The 16,048-nt window shown below is 40.9% G+C and overlaps 1 protein-coding gene across 1 annotated transcript in view; it reads left to right on the forward strand.

Annotated features, from left to right (window-relative positions):
- CFAP47 (cilia and flagella associated protein 47) overlaps positions 1–16,048 on the forward strand; it is a 410,718-nt gene that overhangs the window by 71,141 nt on the left and 323,529 nt on the right. Inside the window, exons 10-11 of the mRNA XM_087937909.1 lie at positions 1,246–1,441; positions 12,854–12,951. Coding sequence (XP_087794035.1) covers positions 1,246–1,441; positions 12,854–12,951 — 294 coding nt within the window. The remainder of the gene's footprint in view (positions 1–1,245; positions 1,442–12,853; positions 12,952–16,048) is intronic.

Genomic DNA, 16,048 nt, shown 5'->3' on the forward strand with positions numbered 1-16,048 from the left:
CCCCTCTTGCTGCAACAGCACCATCACCTCATCCAGGCTGGCAAGGGCTGTGCTGCTTTTTGCAGGTTTGTGCTTGGCTGAAGGGTGGGAGCCAGCAGGTGGGCAGCCCATGTGGGCGGCGCAACCTTGTGTTCCTGCACAGCCAGGATTAAATGCTTTGGGGCAGATATTTCTCTGAGGCCCACCAAAATTTTCTCACGGACCACCAATGGGCCGCAGCCCACCGACTGGCGACCACTGCACTAGAGCAGTGGTTGCCAACTGGTGGGCCGGGGACCACTGGTGGTCCATGAGAAAATTTTGATGGTCCAGGGAGAAATGTCATTCCCCAAAGCACTTAATCCAGGCTGTGTGGGAACACAAGGCTGCACCGCCCACATGGCCTGCGGGAACACAAGGCTTGCGTTGCTTGCATTGCAAACAACACAAGGTAGTGAAGGGAGGGGGGAAAGGGCAGAGGGAGGGAACTTGCCCCAATCACCCCACGTGCCTTGCCTGGCCACCGGGCTGCTTCTTTCCTTTTTTCTTCTTTTGTTTTTGGCTGCATACAAGGAAAGCAGCAAAAGTCTTTCTCTCCCCCAAACTCCACCAGAAATGACTCTTTGGGACCCTACAAGGCATCTTGTTCCAAGAGGCTGCAACAAGTCTCACAAATACTCATTTCTGGTGGAATTTGAGGGAGAGAAAGAAAGAATTCTGCTGCTTCTGCTGCTTTCCTTGCATGAAGCCAAAAGTCTCTCTCTCTCTCTTTCCCCCTGAGAACGGAGCTGGAGACGGTACCTTGTGATCCCAAATAAAGAATGAATGATTGGTAGGAAAATGGGGTGGGGAATTTTCCTGCAGACTTTTTGGGGAGTTTTCCAGGGTCTCTGGTTTGTGGGATTTAAAATTATGAGTTTGGTGGTCCCTGGGGTCCAAAAGTTTGGTGACCCCTACACTAGAGCAGCAAGAAGATACAGAAAAAGTGTTTGTTGCCATCTAGTGGTTACCTAGTTTTCCACAGCTCAGATTTGGTAGCCCCTAATCATTAATCCAATACTGAAAGATTGAAAGGTAATGATAAAGGTTTGGTTTGTTATAACTGGGTTGGTGGGGGGAGGAATGGAATTTGCTGTAAACAATGCAGGGTCATAAAATTTAACTGCTGCATAAGTAGAAAGATTACAATATTAAAGTTCATTTGGTAGGATTTTTCATAATGTACAACTAGTTATTGGTAAGAAGCAATATAGCTTGTTGTTTCAGATTCTGATTCTCCAGCGAGTCTCTGTTCTTGAGGACACTAGCCAGACCAATGCAAAAGATGCAGAACACCTTCCAAAACTAAGCATCGATCCTTTGTCAAGTAATATATATTCTTCATCTGAAATAATTCTTCTTATTTGGATGAGCAGACATTTTGAGAAGACACGAAAAATTGTATGGAAAAACTGCAAGAAAGGTGGGGAAAATCACTAAATTTGTTAACTGTGTTTGTAGAGTTTTTTCCTGCTGTACAAGAAAGGAGATCATCTCATACTATTGCTATAATTTCCTATTGCAGTTTTACCATGTTACAGTTGGTGTACGTTATTATACTTTTCTCAAATACACTGTATTACAAAGTTCATAAATATAATTTATTTTCTGAAGAAATTTTCATTGAAACACTTTTTTTACAGCTGTTGTCCCTTGACTCCCCCTTGTTTTAATAACTTCCATCCATTGTTAGATTATTGTTAGGAGGTGTGGGTAAAAAAGACCACATTTTATCATTCTTTTTGTCAGCTAGGCTCCAACGGGAAACCAGCAGAATTCTTGTCAATAGTATCTGGGATAAAGAAAAGAAGTCCACCATTTTTTAAGTTGATAGATTCATTTCAAAGGGGGCAGGCAGTCTAACAGACCAGGATGAACTGACTATGAAGGTTTGTAATCAGGAACTACAAGAGAGGCACTCTTATTATATCACAGAGTAGCCAACTAGTTTATTACACTACTGAAAATATGGTAACCATAATGATAAAACAATTTTTTGGTATTGATTGCAGATGCAATGCAGAATTTCAATTTGATGAGCATTAATATTTAAAATAACATGCAAAATATTATTTTAGTTGGATTATTTGAAATATATTTTTGCTTCTATATACAAACATATAGTGTACATATACTTTTGGCATGACTGTATATATAACTTGAAAAACATTTTGAAAGAAATCCTCTGGACTTGGACAAACATAAATTCAAGACTTATGAAAGCACATATAATTTTTAAAGGTTTATTTTGCATCCTTATATAGTAGATATTAATCAGTCAAGAAATACTATAAATACAATGCTTGTAAAAGAATAATAACAGAAACAATAGTAACAAATTAAAAAGCAGATAGCTGTTGATGCTACACATTAACTTTATGAATGACTACTTTAAATAGGATTGAATTGCTTTGTAAAGCCATGCTATTTTGTATTTTATTATATATTTTTATAGTTCATTAAGATGCTTAGATACATACAAAGATACATACTAAAACAGGGGTCACCAACCTTTTGGACCTCGGGACCACCAAACTCATAATTTTAAATCCCAGGGACCACTAACCAGTTCTGTGGGCGTGGCCTAATTTGTGGGTGTGGCTTGGTGGTCATGTGATTGGCTGGGCATGGCTTATATGTAAATATTATACATATTTATATAAATATTGATTTTTTTCTTAAAAAAGAGCAACTTTTACTCAAAATCAGGCAAAGGAGGCAGGCAGATTAAGTTGCTCAAAGAATCGCAGAATCATTCAGAGATCTATCTATCTGCCATTGGCTAGCTCAGTCTGTCACATAAAATTTTCTTGCAAGCAAACTCACAAAATTAACTCACAACACACCATGTATGTAAATATTGAATTTTTTATTTAAAAAAAGAGCAACTTTTACCCAAAATCAGGCAAAGCAGGCAGGCAGATTGAGTTGCTCACAGAATCATTCAGTGATCTATCTGCCTTCGGCTAGCTCAGTCTCTCAAACTTGCTTGCCGTGAGTCTTCACTGAATAATAGAACCTTCAGTCCTAAGGGAGGTTCGGCTGTACTTAAAGCAGAACCGAAGATCTAAAGACTAGCTAGAAAGCAAGAAATCCAACCATTTCCTACTTCCTAGTTAATCTAAAACTCCCTGCACAGCAGAACAGATGATGGTTGGAAAAAGGAAAAACAGCAATTTATTAGGCAAGTTTGCCAGGTAAGGAGTGAGTGGGCGAGTAGGATTCCCACAGGCCATGTGGGCTGTGCAGCCATGTGTTTCTGCGCAGCCTGGATTGATTGCTTTGGGGGGGGGTGCTCTGGGGGTGAGATTTCTCTGCTGCCGACCAAAACTTTCTCACGGCCCACCGGTGGGCCACAGCTCACTGGTTGACAACCGCTGTACTAAGATACATAGATAAAGAATGAATAGGTAAAGTACATTTAGATCAGGGATGAGATTCAAATTTTCTAACAACCGGTTCTGTGGGGTAAGTGGCCATGGCTAGGTGGTCGTGGTTATGTGACTGGGTGGGCATGGCTTCTTTTTTGTTTTGCAGCACCCCCCTGCACTCCATTTTTGGGCCTCCTGTAAAGGTGTTTTTATTCCCAGAAGGCTTCCCTGAGGCCCAGAAAGGCAAAAAATGGAGCACAAGGGGGGCACACAGCATCCCTTGTGCTCCATTTTTGGGCCTTCTGGGCCTCAGGGAAGCCTCCTGGGTGTTTTTGCCCCCAGAAGGCTTTCTTGAGGCCCAGGAAGACAAAAAATGGAGGGGGCGCAGCTCCCCCCCTCCTGGGCCTCAGGGAAGCCTCTTGGGTGAAGCAGTAAGACGGCGTGGGGGATCCTGGCACAGTTGATAATTGGGAGGAAAAAAAATACCTTAAGGGCAGGGGGTAATGCAGTCAATTATGCTGGGCATGTGCGCGATGTCGCACATGCGCGATTAGGATTTACTGGAAGGGGCGGGGCCAGCCAGGGACATGATTTGCGGATTCTCTGAAGTGTGCAGAATCATAAGAACCGGTTCTATAGAACCGGTCAGAACTAGTAGTATTCCACCCCTGATTTAAATTTAACATTTAGATGTACAAAGCAGAAAGGAATTAAAGAAATCATGCATCTTTTTCTTAACTAGGTTAGTTAAGAAACTAACCCTTTAGGTTAGAATTCACACAAGCTTTATTTCTTGTACCTTAAATTACATGTATTAATTTCTGAACAAATTCAAGTTGCCACTGACTGTCCAGTGACTAATGAAAATGATGAAGCTTTGACTTCATACTGTTCAAAGTTATTGAATCATCCTCATGTTTTCTTGTTAATTTTCTCTTTTAGAACTTTAGTACTTTATTACTTTAAATATTAAAAATGTCCAAAATTATACTTCTAAATTGGATTACTTCTTAATTCATTATATTTACCCATGAATCCTCTGCTTATACATTGTTACTTGATAAATATGAACTATATTAATTATTGAAGCACTTAACATAATTTTCAGTCAAGATATATGGGGAATTTTAATTAGATTTCCTAGTTATATATTCATAAAAAGAGCAAGTGATTGATGATATTTTTAAAAGTACACACTGAAGCAGAGGTAAATCTAGTCAACCTAACTATTCATTAGTAAATTGAAAATATTATTTCACTTACATAATAGAATACAGTTTTATTTATTAGAGAAGTAAATCTGCATAATTCAAATGCATTAAACAATTTTATCAGGTACTGTATACAAATGTTCAAATATAGATATGTACACCTAATAACATAAATCTTTTTAGAAGTACTATATATTTATGATACATATGATTAATTTCCATGGTTTCTAACTATTATCTACAATACATGTATAGACAGACAGATATATCCTGCATGCCTCCTTTTAGAATAAATGGAATTGCCCTGTATTTGTACAGGTGTCAGCTTTGGAAGCCATATTAGCACCAGAAGCTTCCACGCTCCCATATTCTTGAGCTTGGGAATTTGGGCGGGGGGATTTTATGGAGCGTATGTAGTTAGACATAATAGTGTTCTTCTTCAGAGTCAAGTCATGTTATTTCTGCACCTGGATGAGGAGTGGTTGAAGGGATGTCTGGAGTTGGAATGGATAGTGATTGGGCCATGTGATGGAGTGATGTGTGCAAGGGATGGATTTATAATTTTTAATTATTGGACGAAAACCCGGAACTTTCAGATTTGGGTTTTCCCAGATGTGCCAGTATGACAGCTCAAATAAAATGGAACTTTGAGGAAAATGCTTGATTCAGAGTTTTGCTATTGGAGTTTGTTTTTCTGGAATGCTGACATTAACCAAGATCCCTAAATCATCAAGCAGCACCCCTATCGGGGCTGTCTGGGGTCCTGAGCCCCAAGCACCAACCTGTCACTCAGGCGGTGTGAAGACTCAGAGAAGATGGAGAAGAAAAAGGAGATTGCAGAAGGAGCCATAGGAACGGATACCGGGGAACTCATCAAGATCCTGTATTCTCCCTCTGAGGATATGTTGTGAACTATTGAAGCTGCAGAGACGGCACAAAGGCTAGGTGCTCCGCCCAAGGAAACAGATTCCTGGAAAAGTTGCCAGTCTGATCCAATTCCTAAGATGGAACCTGAGGAAAAGCTGCCTGAATACCGTTCAGACTCCAGCCCAATGAAAGCCACCCATGGTCCAGAATGAAGAGAAGTGAGAACCCCAGGGTCTGATGGCTCTCGGGACTGCAACCTGTTGCCTCCTTCTCAGAGCCAGTCATTGACAGGTCTCCCGGAGTGATTTGAGAGTCTTGAAGAAGGAAGTTACATCCCGAGCACCCAACTGGCTCAGCTGAGCCTAATGCAACCAATGTTCACCTTATCTGATCCAGAACTTGTCAGTAGAACCAGTGGAACCTTTCTACTCAGCCAGAGATGGCAGAGGGATCAGTCCAGCACATCAAGTCCAAGCTGCAGGAGGAGACAACAAATGCCACCTGCATTTGGGATGCTGTCACCTCCTGTTGTCCCACCTCGCCAGCCAGCTTTTATGCTGCCTCCTGCCAAATGTGTCCCTCCTGGCTGGGGCTTTTATCCCAGTTAGTGGTGGGTACAGTGCCAGTGGATGCCAGCACCTTTTGCCCCACCATTTCCAAAAGAAGTTTCTGCAAAAGAAGTTTCTCCAGGAGAGGCTAGCAAAGAAGAGGACCAATGGTGTGTGCAACCATCCCCGCCACTTTACTGTTAAAGTAAAACTGACAGTGCCACAAACTGTGGAGCAAGGGGATTTGGAAGCAGTGATAGATACAGGCTTTACCAGATGCCTAATTGGACTACCCATCATTGAGCAACTAGGGATAAAAATGAAATCCCTTAAGAACCCAATTAGGTTCGAACAAGTTGACGGGACTTTAAGGGGTGGAATCCCAGCAACACAAGTCACGGGGCTTGTCAGATTAGAGATGGGGAGGCATCATGAGTTCATACATTTTGTAGTACAGTGGTCGGGGAACAGGGGTAAATTACCCCAAATGGGGTAAAAGTGAAAATCTGGGGGTAATGAGGAGGTTGCGCTGGCCAATGGCGGAACTATCGGCATAGCAGCAGTTATTACGGTCCATTATAGCACGGACGGCCAGTGTCAGTGTGTGTCAGTGTCACCGCATCCTCCTTCTCTGCTCTGCTCCCCCCCCCCGCTCTCTCAGTGGACTGCTCCAGCGTTTACGTGTATGGCGCAAGCGCTGTAGAGAGAGCGGGTACTGGGGGGTCATCTGGCTACTGACTACTCTAACGAGACGGAGCGCGTGCCGGAGAGGGAAGGGTGGGGGCAGGGGGCGAAGGCGGTCGGTCTGAAGCTTTCCGGGACAAGCCTAACTTGAAGGCGAGGGGTGGCGGAGCGCGCACGTGCCAGCGCAGCTGTGGGCGAGGGCGCTGGAAGGCCGCCCGCTGCCGTTAACCCAAACGACTGCTGCCGCGCTCGGCTCTCTTATGGGAGCATCTCAGTTTACATGCCGTTTTTAAAGAGCCGAAGTCTAAACCGCGTGCCCCGACTGACGTAGCCCCAGCGCTGCCTGCAGCGAGCTCGCAGCTCCTGCCGCTGCACGCCGGAGGTCGCGTTTGCTTCAGCCAGCCAAAACTCGCGAGCTGGACTGAAACCGGGAGGGCGCGGGGGGGGGAGACGGGGAGGACAGGGGAGGGCTTCTGGCGCTGTCGCGGTTCGTGTCTCTGGAGCCCGCGAAAACAAGTCGGGGGCGCTGAGAGGCCGAGCGAGCAGGTTCCCTCCCTCCCTCTTCCCTCCCTGGCGGCTTTTTGTGCCAAACGGGAAAAGGTCGGTTTGGCTGGCAGCAGCTCAAGTGTCCGAGGCGATGGCCATTTGCGCAATAAAGGCGGCTGAGATAAAAGGTTGTTTTCTTCCCGCTCCCCACCCATCTCTGGAGCCACCTGGAGTCGTTTGCCTTACTCGGATTGCCAATTTTCGCGCTCTCTCCGCAGACGCGTCTATAAAAGTTGGAAGGTGGCGCGAAGTCAGCAGGTGCAGCCACAGAGAGTGCAGTACAGAAGAAGCCTGCTCTGTCATCCAAAGAGATTCGCATTACAGAAGCCCTCGAGCTGCATGTTAGGAGACGATTCCTAATGCTAAGTTTCCTCCCCTGAACGATCAATTAGCCAGAGAAGCGGTGGGAACCCCTTTACTGGCTGGGTTCAAGCACAGGCTGGAGGCAGTCACTTGCATTCCTGACAGAACATAAAAGTTGACTTCTGTGGCCTAAATCGCTTTTTTTTTTTACTGTCAATATTTTTATGAAACTTTCTGAATTGCTGAGCTGAAGTGTTTTGACATGGAAGTTTGTTGTGCCTATTGCCAATTTGAAGACAGTCTCTACTGCCTTTGTTTTGAATAGAAATTGGCAATAGCCACAACAAATTTATTTATTTATTTGATTTGTCAATTGCTTACAAGATAATAGGTATAAGTATAAACATAATTATGAATACATGAAATGGATACATATAAGAAAATAAAAGGAAACAATAGGACAGGGAAGGTAGGCGTTGGTGCACTTATGCACACCCCCTACAGACTTCTTAGGAAAGGGGTGAGGGACTGGTGTATTTGAATTCAAAATGTTATTGGATGTATGATTTCCTTACTTTCAAATCAAGGGGGTAACGTCTGCGTTTATAAATTTTTGGGGGGGTAAGAGGTAAAAAAGTTCCCTGACCCCTGTTGTAGTAGCTCCCAAGATGTCAGAATCAGTGATATTAGGTCTTACCTGGCTGGATAAATGGGCCCCTATCATTAAATGGGAAGATGGGTACCAGAAGATTATAATTGGAGTTGGACCACTACCACTAGTCCCTCCCGACAAGGAACTAATAATTAATCCAGTCCTGCCACCAGAACCATCAGCCGCTGCTTTAGAGGCATTGGCAGGAGAGCCCCCTGTTCCTAAAGACCACAGAGACTTGGCTGAAGTATTCAGTGAAGAGGAATGCAATATCCTCCCCCCACACAAATGAACAGACTGCGCCTTTGAGATAGAACCCCAGGCGAAACTGCCAAAACCCCAAATGTACTCCATGATGCCTGCAAAAACGACTGAACTGAGGAAGTACATTGACGCCAACTTGGCTAGAGGCTTCATTGCAACAGCGAAATCTAAAGTAGCAGCCCCTTTAAAGAAAAGAAAGATTTTTTTTTTAATTATGTGTTGATTTTAGAGGGATAAATGTGGTGTGTGTGCAAAACACGTACTCCTCTACCCCCATGAAAGACTTGCTAAACCTCTTGTCAAAAGGCAAGGTATTTACCAAGCTAGATCTGAGAGAAGCTTATTACAAATGTATAAAGGGGTCCTGGTTTACCTGAATGATATTCTTATATTCAGTGAAACTTTGGAAGAGCATGTGAAACTCATGAAGCAAGTGTTGAAAAATGTTTTAGCTGCGAAACTCTATGCAAAGCTGTCAAAATGCGAGTTTCATAGGACTTCCCTCGACTATCTGGGCTCCCGAGTGGCAAACCAGGGAATTGAAATGGATCCTGGAAAAGTGAAAGCTGTGTTGGACTGGCAGCCTCCTAAAACAGTGGTCGCCAACCTGTGGGCTGGGGACCACTGGTGGTCTGCAAGAAATTTTTGGTGGTCTGCAGAGAAATGTCACCCCCAAAGCACTCCCAGATGAAAAGTGAAATGACTTCAAGAAAGTTCAAGAAAATCCAGTTGTCTTTTTAACAGCATCTTTGGGTTAGCCATGACCTGGATGACTGAGAACATTCAGCTGAGAAAGACTTTCAACATAGATATCAATAGAGCCAGGGAATAGAGACTTTTGCACATTCAGGATCTCAAATTCACACACATAACCAAGTTTTCAAGAGTTTATGAAAGGCCAATAAGATTGGAGTCATCTTAATCTCTGAGGGAGAATGTTCCAGAGGGTAGAGTTATGGTGAAGAAAGCATGACTCTTGGTCTCTGCTAGCTGACAGGACGCTTAACATGACTAACCTGTTGGACCCATTATGAACTATATTCTATTGTTTTTATTTTGTTTTGCTTGATTTGAATAAAACATTTTATCTTTTTCATATTTTTGATCTTATATATACAATTTAATTATATTTATTGCAATATTCAGCTATGGTCATACAACAATATTAAAATATTAGAAAATTAGAAATGCAATTATTAGAACTCTATAATGAGGTACTGACAACAGCAAAATTACCTAAGTCATGGGGGGAGACATACATAACATTGATCCCAAAAGAAGATTCAGACCATCAATTAATTCAAAATTACAGGCCCATATCCCTTTTAAATGTTGATTATAAAATATTTATGTCCATAATGGCAGAAAGATTGAAAAAAAACCCTTAATCGGATCATTCATAGTGACCAAAACAGATTCTTACTGAATAGACAAAAGTAATACTAGAATGGTATTGAATATAATAGAATATTATGAAGCAAACCCAGGAAAACAATTGGCAATGGTCTTCCTCGATGCACAAAAGGCATTTGACAATGTTAATTGGCAGTTTATAATACAACAATTAAAAAGTATGCAATTTGGCAATAAATTTATTAAATTGATTTTGACAATTTATACAACACAGACGGCCAGTGTAATAATTAATGGTAGCAGAATGGAAACATTTAAGATCAACAAGGGAGTAAGGCAGGGATGCCCACTGTCATCCCTTCTCTTTATTCTTACCTTAGAAAACTTATTGGAAAATGTTAGGAAAAATGTAGAAATCAAAGGGGCTTCAATTAAAAGGGAACATTATAAGGTACAGGCATTTGCCAATGATATAGTATTTTTTCTGGAAGATCCAGAGGTACAGGAGTAAAATTAATAAAGAAAATAGAGGAATTTGCCAAGGTCGCAGGCCTTAAGATTAATAAAAACAAAACAAAATTATTGACTAAAAATTTAAAAGATAAGCAAAAAAAAGAATTAGAAGGAAAATTGGGAATGCAAAGTGTGAAAAAGGTAAAATATTTAGGCATTTGGTTAACAGCAAGATGCTCTTCAATTAAAAAAGATAACTATGATAAATTAATAATACAAATCCAAAAAGAATTGGAAACGTGGGAGAAATTACAGCTATCACTACTGAGGAAAATTGTGGCAATTAAAATGTCTACCCTACCAAAAATACTATATCTTTTTCAAACTGTACCAATAAGATTGGATAAAACTTTCTTTTAGAGAATTAGATTGAATAATAAGTAAAGTTGCTTGGGATGGGAAAAAAGCTAGGATAAAAATGAAATTGTTGCAGGAAAAATGAGAAAGGGGTGGCTTTGAACTCCCTGACTAGGAAATGTATTCTCAGGCTGTGGCTATGGTATGGATTGACGATTGGATCAACCTGGAAATAGAAGAGTATTGTCGATAGAGGGTCACGACTTGCAGAGAGGGTGGCACAGTTTCCTACGGGATGGGAAATGTAAACAGCATGCATATTTTCAGAGACACATGATTAGAGATTCATTAATTCGGACATGGAACAAGATTATAAAGAATCATTATACTAAAATAACGAACTGGTTGTCAACTATGGAAGCACAAATATACCCAAACGCAATGGATCTGGGGAAAAAGAGGAGTTATAAAGACCTATTAGACCCACAAGGAAGATTAAAAACGAAACAAGAATTACAGCAACAAAATATAAAGATAGATTGGTGGCCAATCCAGGCGAGATATCAGAAGAACAAAGAACAATTTGGTTTCTGCATGGAAAAGCATCAATTAGATAAAATTCTACAAGAAATGGAAAAGAAAATGATTTCAAGAATATATAACTTTCTACTAGATTTTAAAATGGAAGAGGAAGTGGTCAAAGAGACGATGGTGGTATGGGCGAAAAATGTTGGCCATAATATAGACCTGGAAAATTGGGAGAGAATGTGGGGATCAAATTACAAACTAATTACATCCACAGCATACAAAGAAAATCAATACAAAATGTTCTACAGATGGCATCTTCCTCCCGCTAGATTGGCAAAAATGTTTAATTTAGACCCAAATTGTTGGATCTGTGGAAAAGAAAAAGACACTTATTTTCATACCTGGTGGACATGCCAGGAAGTGAAAAAAAATTGGAATACAATTAGACAATGGATAGAAGAAATCACGAATCAGAAAATTGAATTTAATACGGAAACTTTTTTATTAGGTATAATAACTCAAAAATGCAATAAAACATAGATATATTATGTTACATATATTAACAGCTGCAAGGATTTCGCACGCACAACTCTGGAAGGAAAAACGGGTTCCACCAGAAGTCATGGTTATTAAAAAAATAATAGATTGTATAGAGATGGACAGGCTAATGATGAAAATAAAAGACAGAGAAGATTCAATTTATTATAGGGCCTGGTATGCTTGGTATGAGTAGTTTAGAGATAAAAATAAAATAAAATGGCAATTAGAATGAGGGAATATGTAAATATGTAAATATACCATGGAGAAGATTGAGATGTAAGGATAAAAGATAATGATTTATAGTAAGAGTAAGATGTAATGGTAAAGGAATAAGTAAATACATATACTGAAAAATGTGAGGAAATGCAAAAGATGTCTTGATGTTGATAACAATGTATAAAATTTTGTTTTATGTTTTTTAAAATTTGGAAATTTAATAAAAAAAATTATTAAAAAACAATATTAAAATATAAACATATTTTAGTATTAATATAATTCATCTTTAAATTCTTTGTATACTTTTCCTTGTTTCTGTTCTGTTAACTTTTATCCTTTATCTCCACTCCTCATTGTCTATAGACATGATCTGGAAGATTGTAATATTTTATTGTTTTAGGCTGGTTTATGCTGTTCTGTGGCCAAAAGAACCAACTATAAGAAAACAAAGCAATGTCTTGCCCATAGTCCCCTGTGAAGTTATTCTCTTGGAAGTGACCTTATGCCCCAGGATGTTGTACCTCTTCTGTTCCATTCTCAAGCATCTAATAAGATTTTGGGCAGGTGTCCTACATTGAGATTTGGGACCAGTTCCTAAGAAGAAAGAGCACACTTTGGGTGCCAGAGTGTCTGGGAGATCTAAAGACAAATTAGAAAATGAAGCAGTAAGAAAGGAAATTGCTCCTTGTTTCTCTTAGTGTACCTACTGTATATGTAAGATTTTTTTCTGCCTCAGCTTGCAAAAGTATGATCCTTGTCTAGCAGATTTATGGAGATGTTGGAAGCCTAATAATATAATTCAATGAAGTAGTGATAATTTTTAATAGTTCTAAGAAGAGTCAGGTTTACCAGATACATTGCATTTCCTATAAAGAACAAACCCAGCAGTTTTATAAGTCCACAAATTTTGTATTGTGAAATTCTAAAATCTCATTTAAATAGGGGACATACCTCCAAAAAGATGGATAGTTAACTTCGATGGAGATCTTCATGATGGACTTGTCCTTGCTGCACAAGTGGCAAGCTATTGTCCCTATTTGGTAAGAAAGATTTTTAAACCTTTTTGATAGAAATGTTATTTTATGTTTATTTAAAATACATTTTAACATATTAATGGAAAAAGCTAATGTACTTTTATGAAGCTTGAACCAAACAAAAAACAAATTTAATTATGACTATAAGTTATTTAATATGGTTATCATTTTGGATTGTACATTTTATGTCTCCTGAGTATTTTATTTTTTTAACTATGCTCAAAACTCACTGTCAAATCTTCTCTTTTATCTGAGACTCTCACTCCAATATTGAATCTTTATCTTTAGGGATATTTATTTTATTCAATTTGATGCAACCTCACTCTAAAACAGGGGTGTCAAACATGATTTCATTGAGGGCCACATCAGGGCTGTGCTTGATCTTGGGGCCGGAGGGGGCGTGGCGACTGGGTGGTGTGGCTGACTGGGTTGGTGTGACTGGATTGGTGTGACCAGCTTGATACCGCTCACTGGGCATGGTCAACTGAGTGAGTTTGGCCAACTGAGTGAGTTTGGCCAGCTTGATACTGCTCACTGGGTGTGGTTGACTCAGGACCTCTGGGTCAGGATGGAACAAATCGTACCAGCTAACTTGATGTGGGGACAATTTGGTGCCCCACAAGCTCCTCACCTCCTCAAACTGCTGGCAGCCAATTGCATGCATGCACATACATGCACACATTCCAAGTTTTGGGACTTTTATTCACATAGGAAGGAGAGGGCCTTCTCCCGAAGCCCAGGCATAATTAGCAGTTTGTAAGCTCAGATGTGGATAAAAGTCTCCAAGCTTGGAATGGTGTGTGTGTGAGAGAGAGAGAGAGAGTATGTGTACGTGTACATGTGCATGTGCACAGCATGCCAAAGGAGATGTTCTTCCAATTCCAGGCATTGTTGGTATTTCCCTATCTGGTGCACCCTCCCAGCAAAGGAGAAGATGTAGGATGCCACTGCTGTGTGTGGAAATGTGGAGGAGAAAGTTTGTAGGAAGCAGTTTTTCTCTGAGTCCAACTTCTGTCTTGATGGATGTCTGGAGAGCAAGAGGAGGCAGCAGGGCAGCAGTGCTCCCTGGTCCTGCATGAGGGAGGTTGGCCGCCTTGCTTGCTGCAAATGCTGCTGTTTCCTCATAGCTGTTCTCAAGACTTTCTTGCCGAATGCAGCTTTTCTTGAGTCACATGATTGCATTTTGAATGCTTAGGATCTGGTGGTTGTTTGATTGTAGTGTCCTGGGCTCATGTAACCATGATTTACTGATTCACTTTTTTGTGTGTGCTGAAAATGGGGTTTACTTCCAGTTTATAGCAAAAAAATCCCCATTGCAAAGAATAGGTTGCAGATGTTACAGATTAACAGAGTTGGAAGGAACCTTGTAGGTCATCTAGTCCAACCACCACCACCCCACGCCCAGGTAGGAGACTCTACACCATGTCTGATAAATGGCAGTTCAATCTCTTCTTGAAAGTCTCAAGTGATTAAGCTCTCACAACTTCTGAACGCAAGCTGTTCCATTGGTTGATTGTTCTCACTGTCAGAAAATTTCTCCTTATTTCTAAGTTGAATTGCTCCTTGTTCGGTTTCCATCCATTATTCCTTGTCTGGCCGACAGGTGCTTTAGAAAATAGCTTGGCCCCTACTCTAGGTGCGGTCTTACAAGGCTTTATAGAGTGGTATTAGTACCTCACTTGATCTTGATTGTATCCCTCTGTTAATGCAATTTAGGATTGCATTGGCTGTTTTGATTGCTGCTGCACACTGCTGGCTCATATTTAGCTGGTTGTCCACTAAGCCTCCAAGATCCCTCTCACAGTTACTGCTATTAAGCCTGGTTTCACCCAGTCTATAAGTGTATTTTCAGTTTTTCTTGCCTAAGTGTAGGACTTTACTTTTCTCTACATTGAATTTCATTTTGTTAGATAGAGCCCAGTGTTGAAGTCTGTCAAGATCCATCTGGATCTTGAGCCTGTCATCTAGACTGTTAGCTACTCCTGCCAGCTTAGTATCATCCGCAAATTTGGTAAGTCCTCTTCTATTCCTTCATCTAAGATGTTTATGAAGATATTGAAGAGTACTGGGCCTAAGATGGAACCTTGTGCTACCCCACTGCTTACTTCCCTCCATGTAAATGTAGTATCATTAAGGGCTACTCTCTTGCGGTTTTTCAGCCAGTTATGAATCCATCTGATGGTGATGCTATCTATCCCACTTTTTTGTCCATTGCATTTCATTTTGTTAGATAGGGCCCAGTGTTCAAGTCTTTCAAGATCCATCTGGAATTTGAGCCTATCTTCTAGGGTGTTAGCTATTCCTTCATTAAGGTTCACTTAATGAACATGGTACTTATTTAATGACTGCCACAAAAAGGTAAAATTGGCTGTGGTTGCATGGTGATGTAAAGGTGGCATGACTTACGACCATAATTCTGGGCTCAATTATAATCATGTTGACTACCTCTATACCAGTTACCAAATTTGGTATAAGAAGAATTTAAATATTTGCAATGGTAGAAGAAAGAGGGGAGTAGTTTATTCATGAAGAGATAACAAAATGTGGATTATTACAATACAGATACAGAAGTGCCCTAATCAGGTAAGATGATATCAAAATGAGTTGCAGTTTTCAAAAGAGAGACAGAGGAAGAGGGAGAGGGAAGAGGGGGGGAGAGAGGGGGGGAGGGGAGAGAGGGGGAGGGATGTGTGTGTGTGTGTGTGTGTGTGTGTGTGTGTGTATATATATAATTGACACACACCAAGAACCCAGACCCAGCCCCCAAACTCGAAGCCAGACCAAAACCCAGAATGCTACATCACAGCCACCTGCTCAGGATATCACATCAGAAAACTCAGGAAATTACACAAGAACTCAAGAAGTTGCAACACAGCAAACGACCCAGGAAATCACAGCACAAGACCAAGGATACCACAGCAATAAAACTCACAAGGTCATCATACAACCCATTACCCAAGCCATTACAACACAGGAGGCTAACGGAAAAGAGATCAAAACACAAACAACCCAGGAGATTACAACACAGGACCCAGGATACCACAACAAAAGGACTCGCAAGGCCATCACACAGCCCATTACCCAAGCTGTTAAAACACGGGAG

Source organism: Pseudonaja textilis, chromosome 7, assembly GCF_049901715.1.
Source record: "Pseudonaja textilis isolate UNSWEBS1 chromosome 7, rPseTex1.2, whole genome shotgun sequence".
Classification (NCBI taxonomy): domain Eukaryota; kingdom Metazoa; phylum Chordata; class Lepidosauria; order Squamata; family Elapidae; genus Pseudonaja; species Pseudonaja textilis.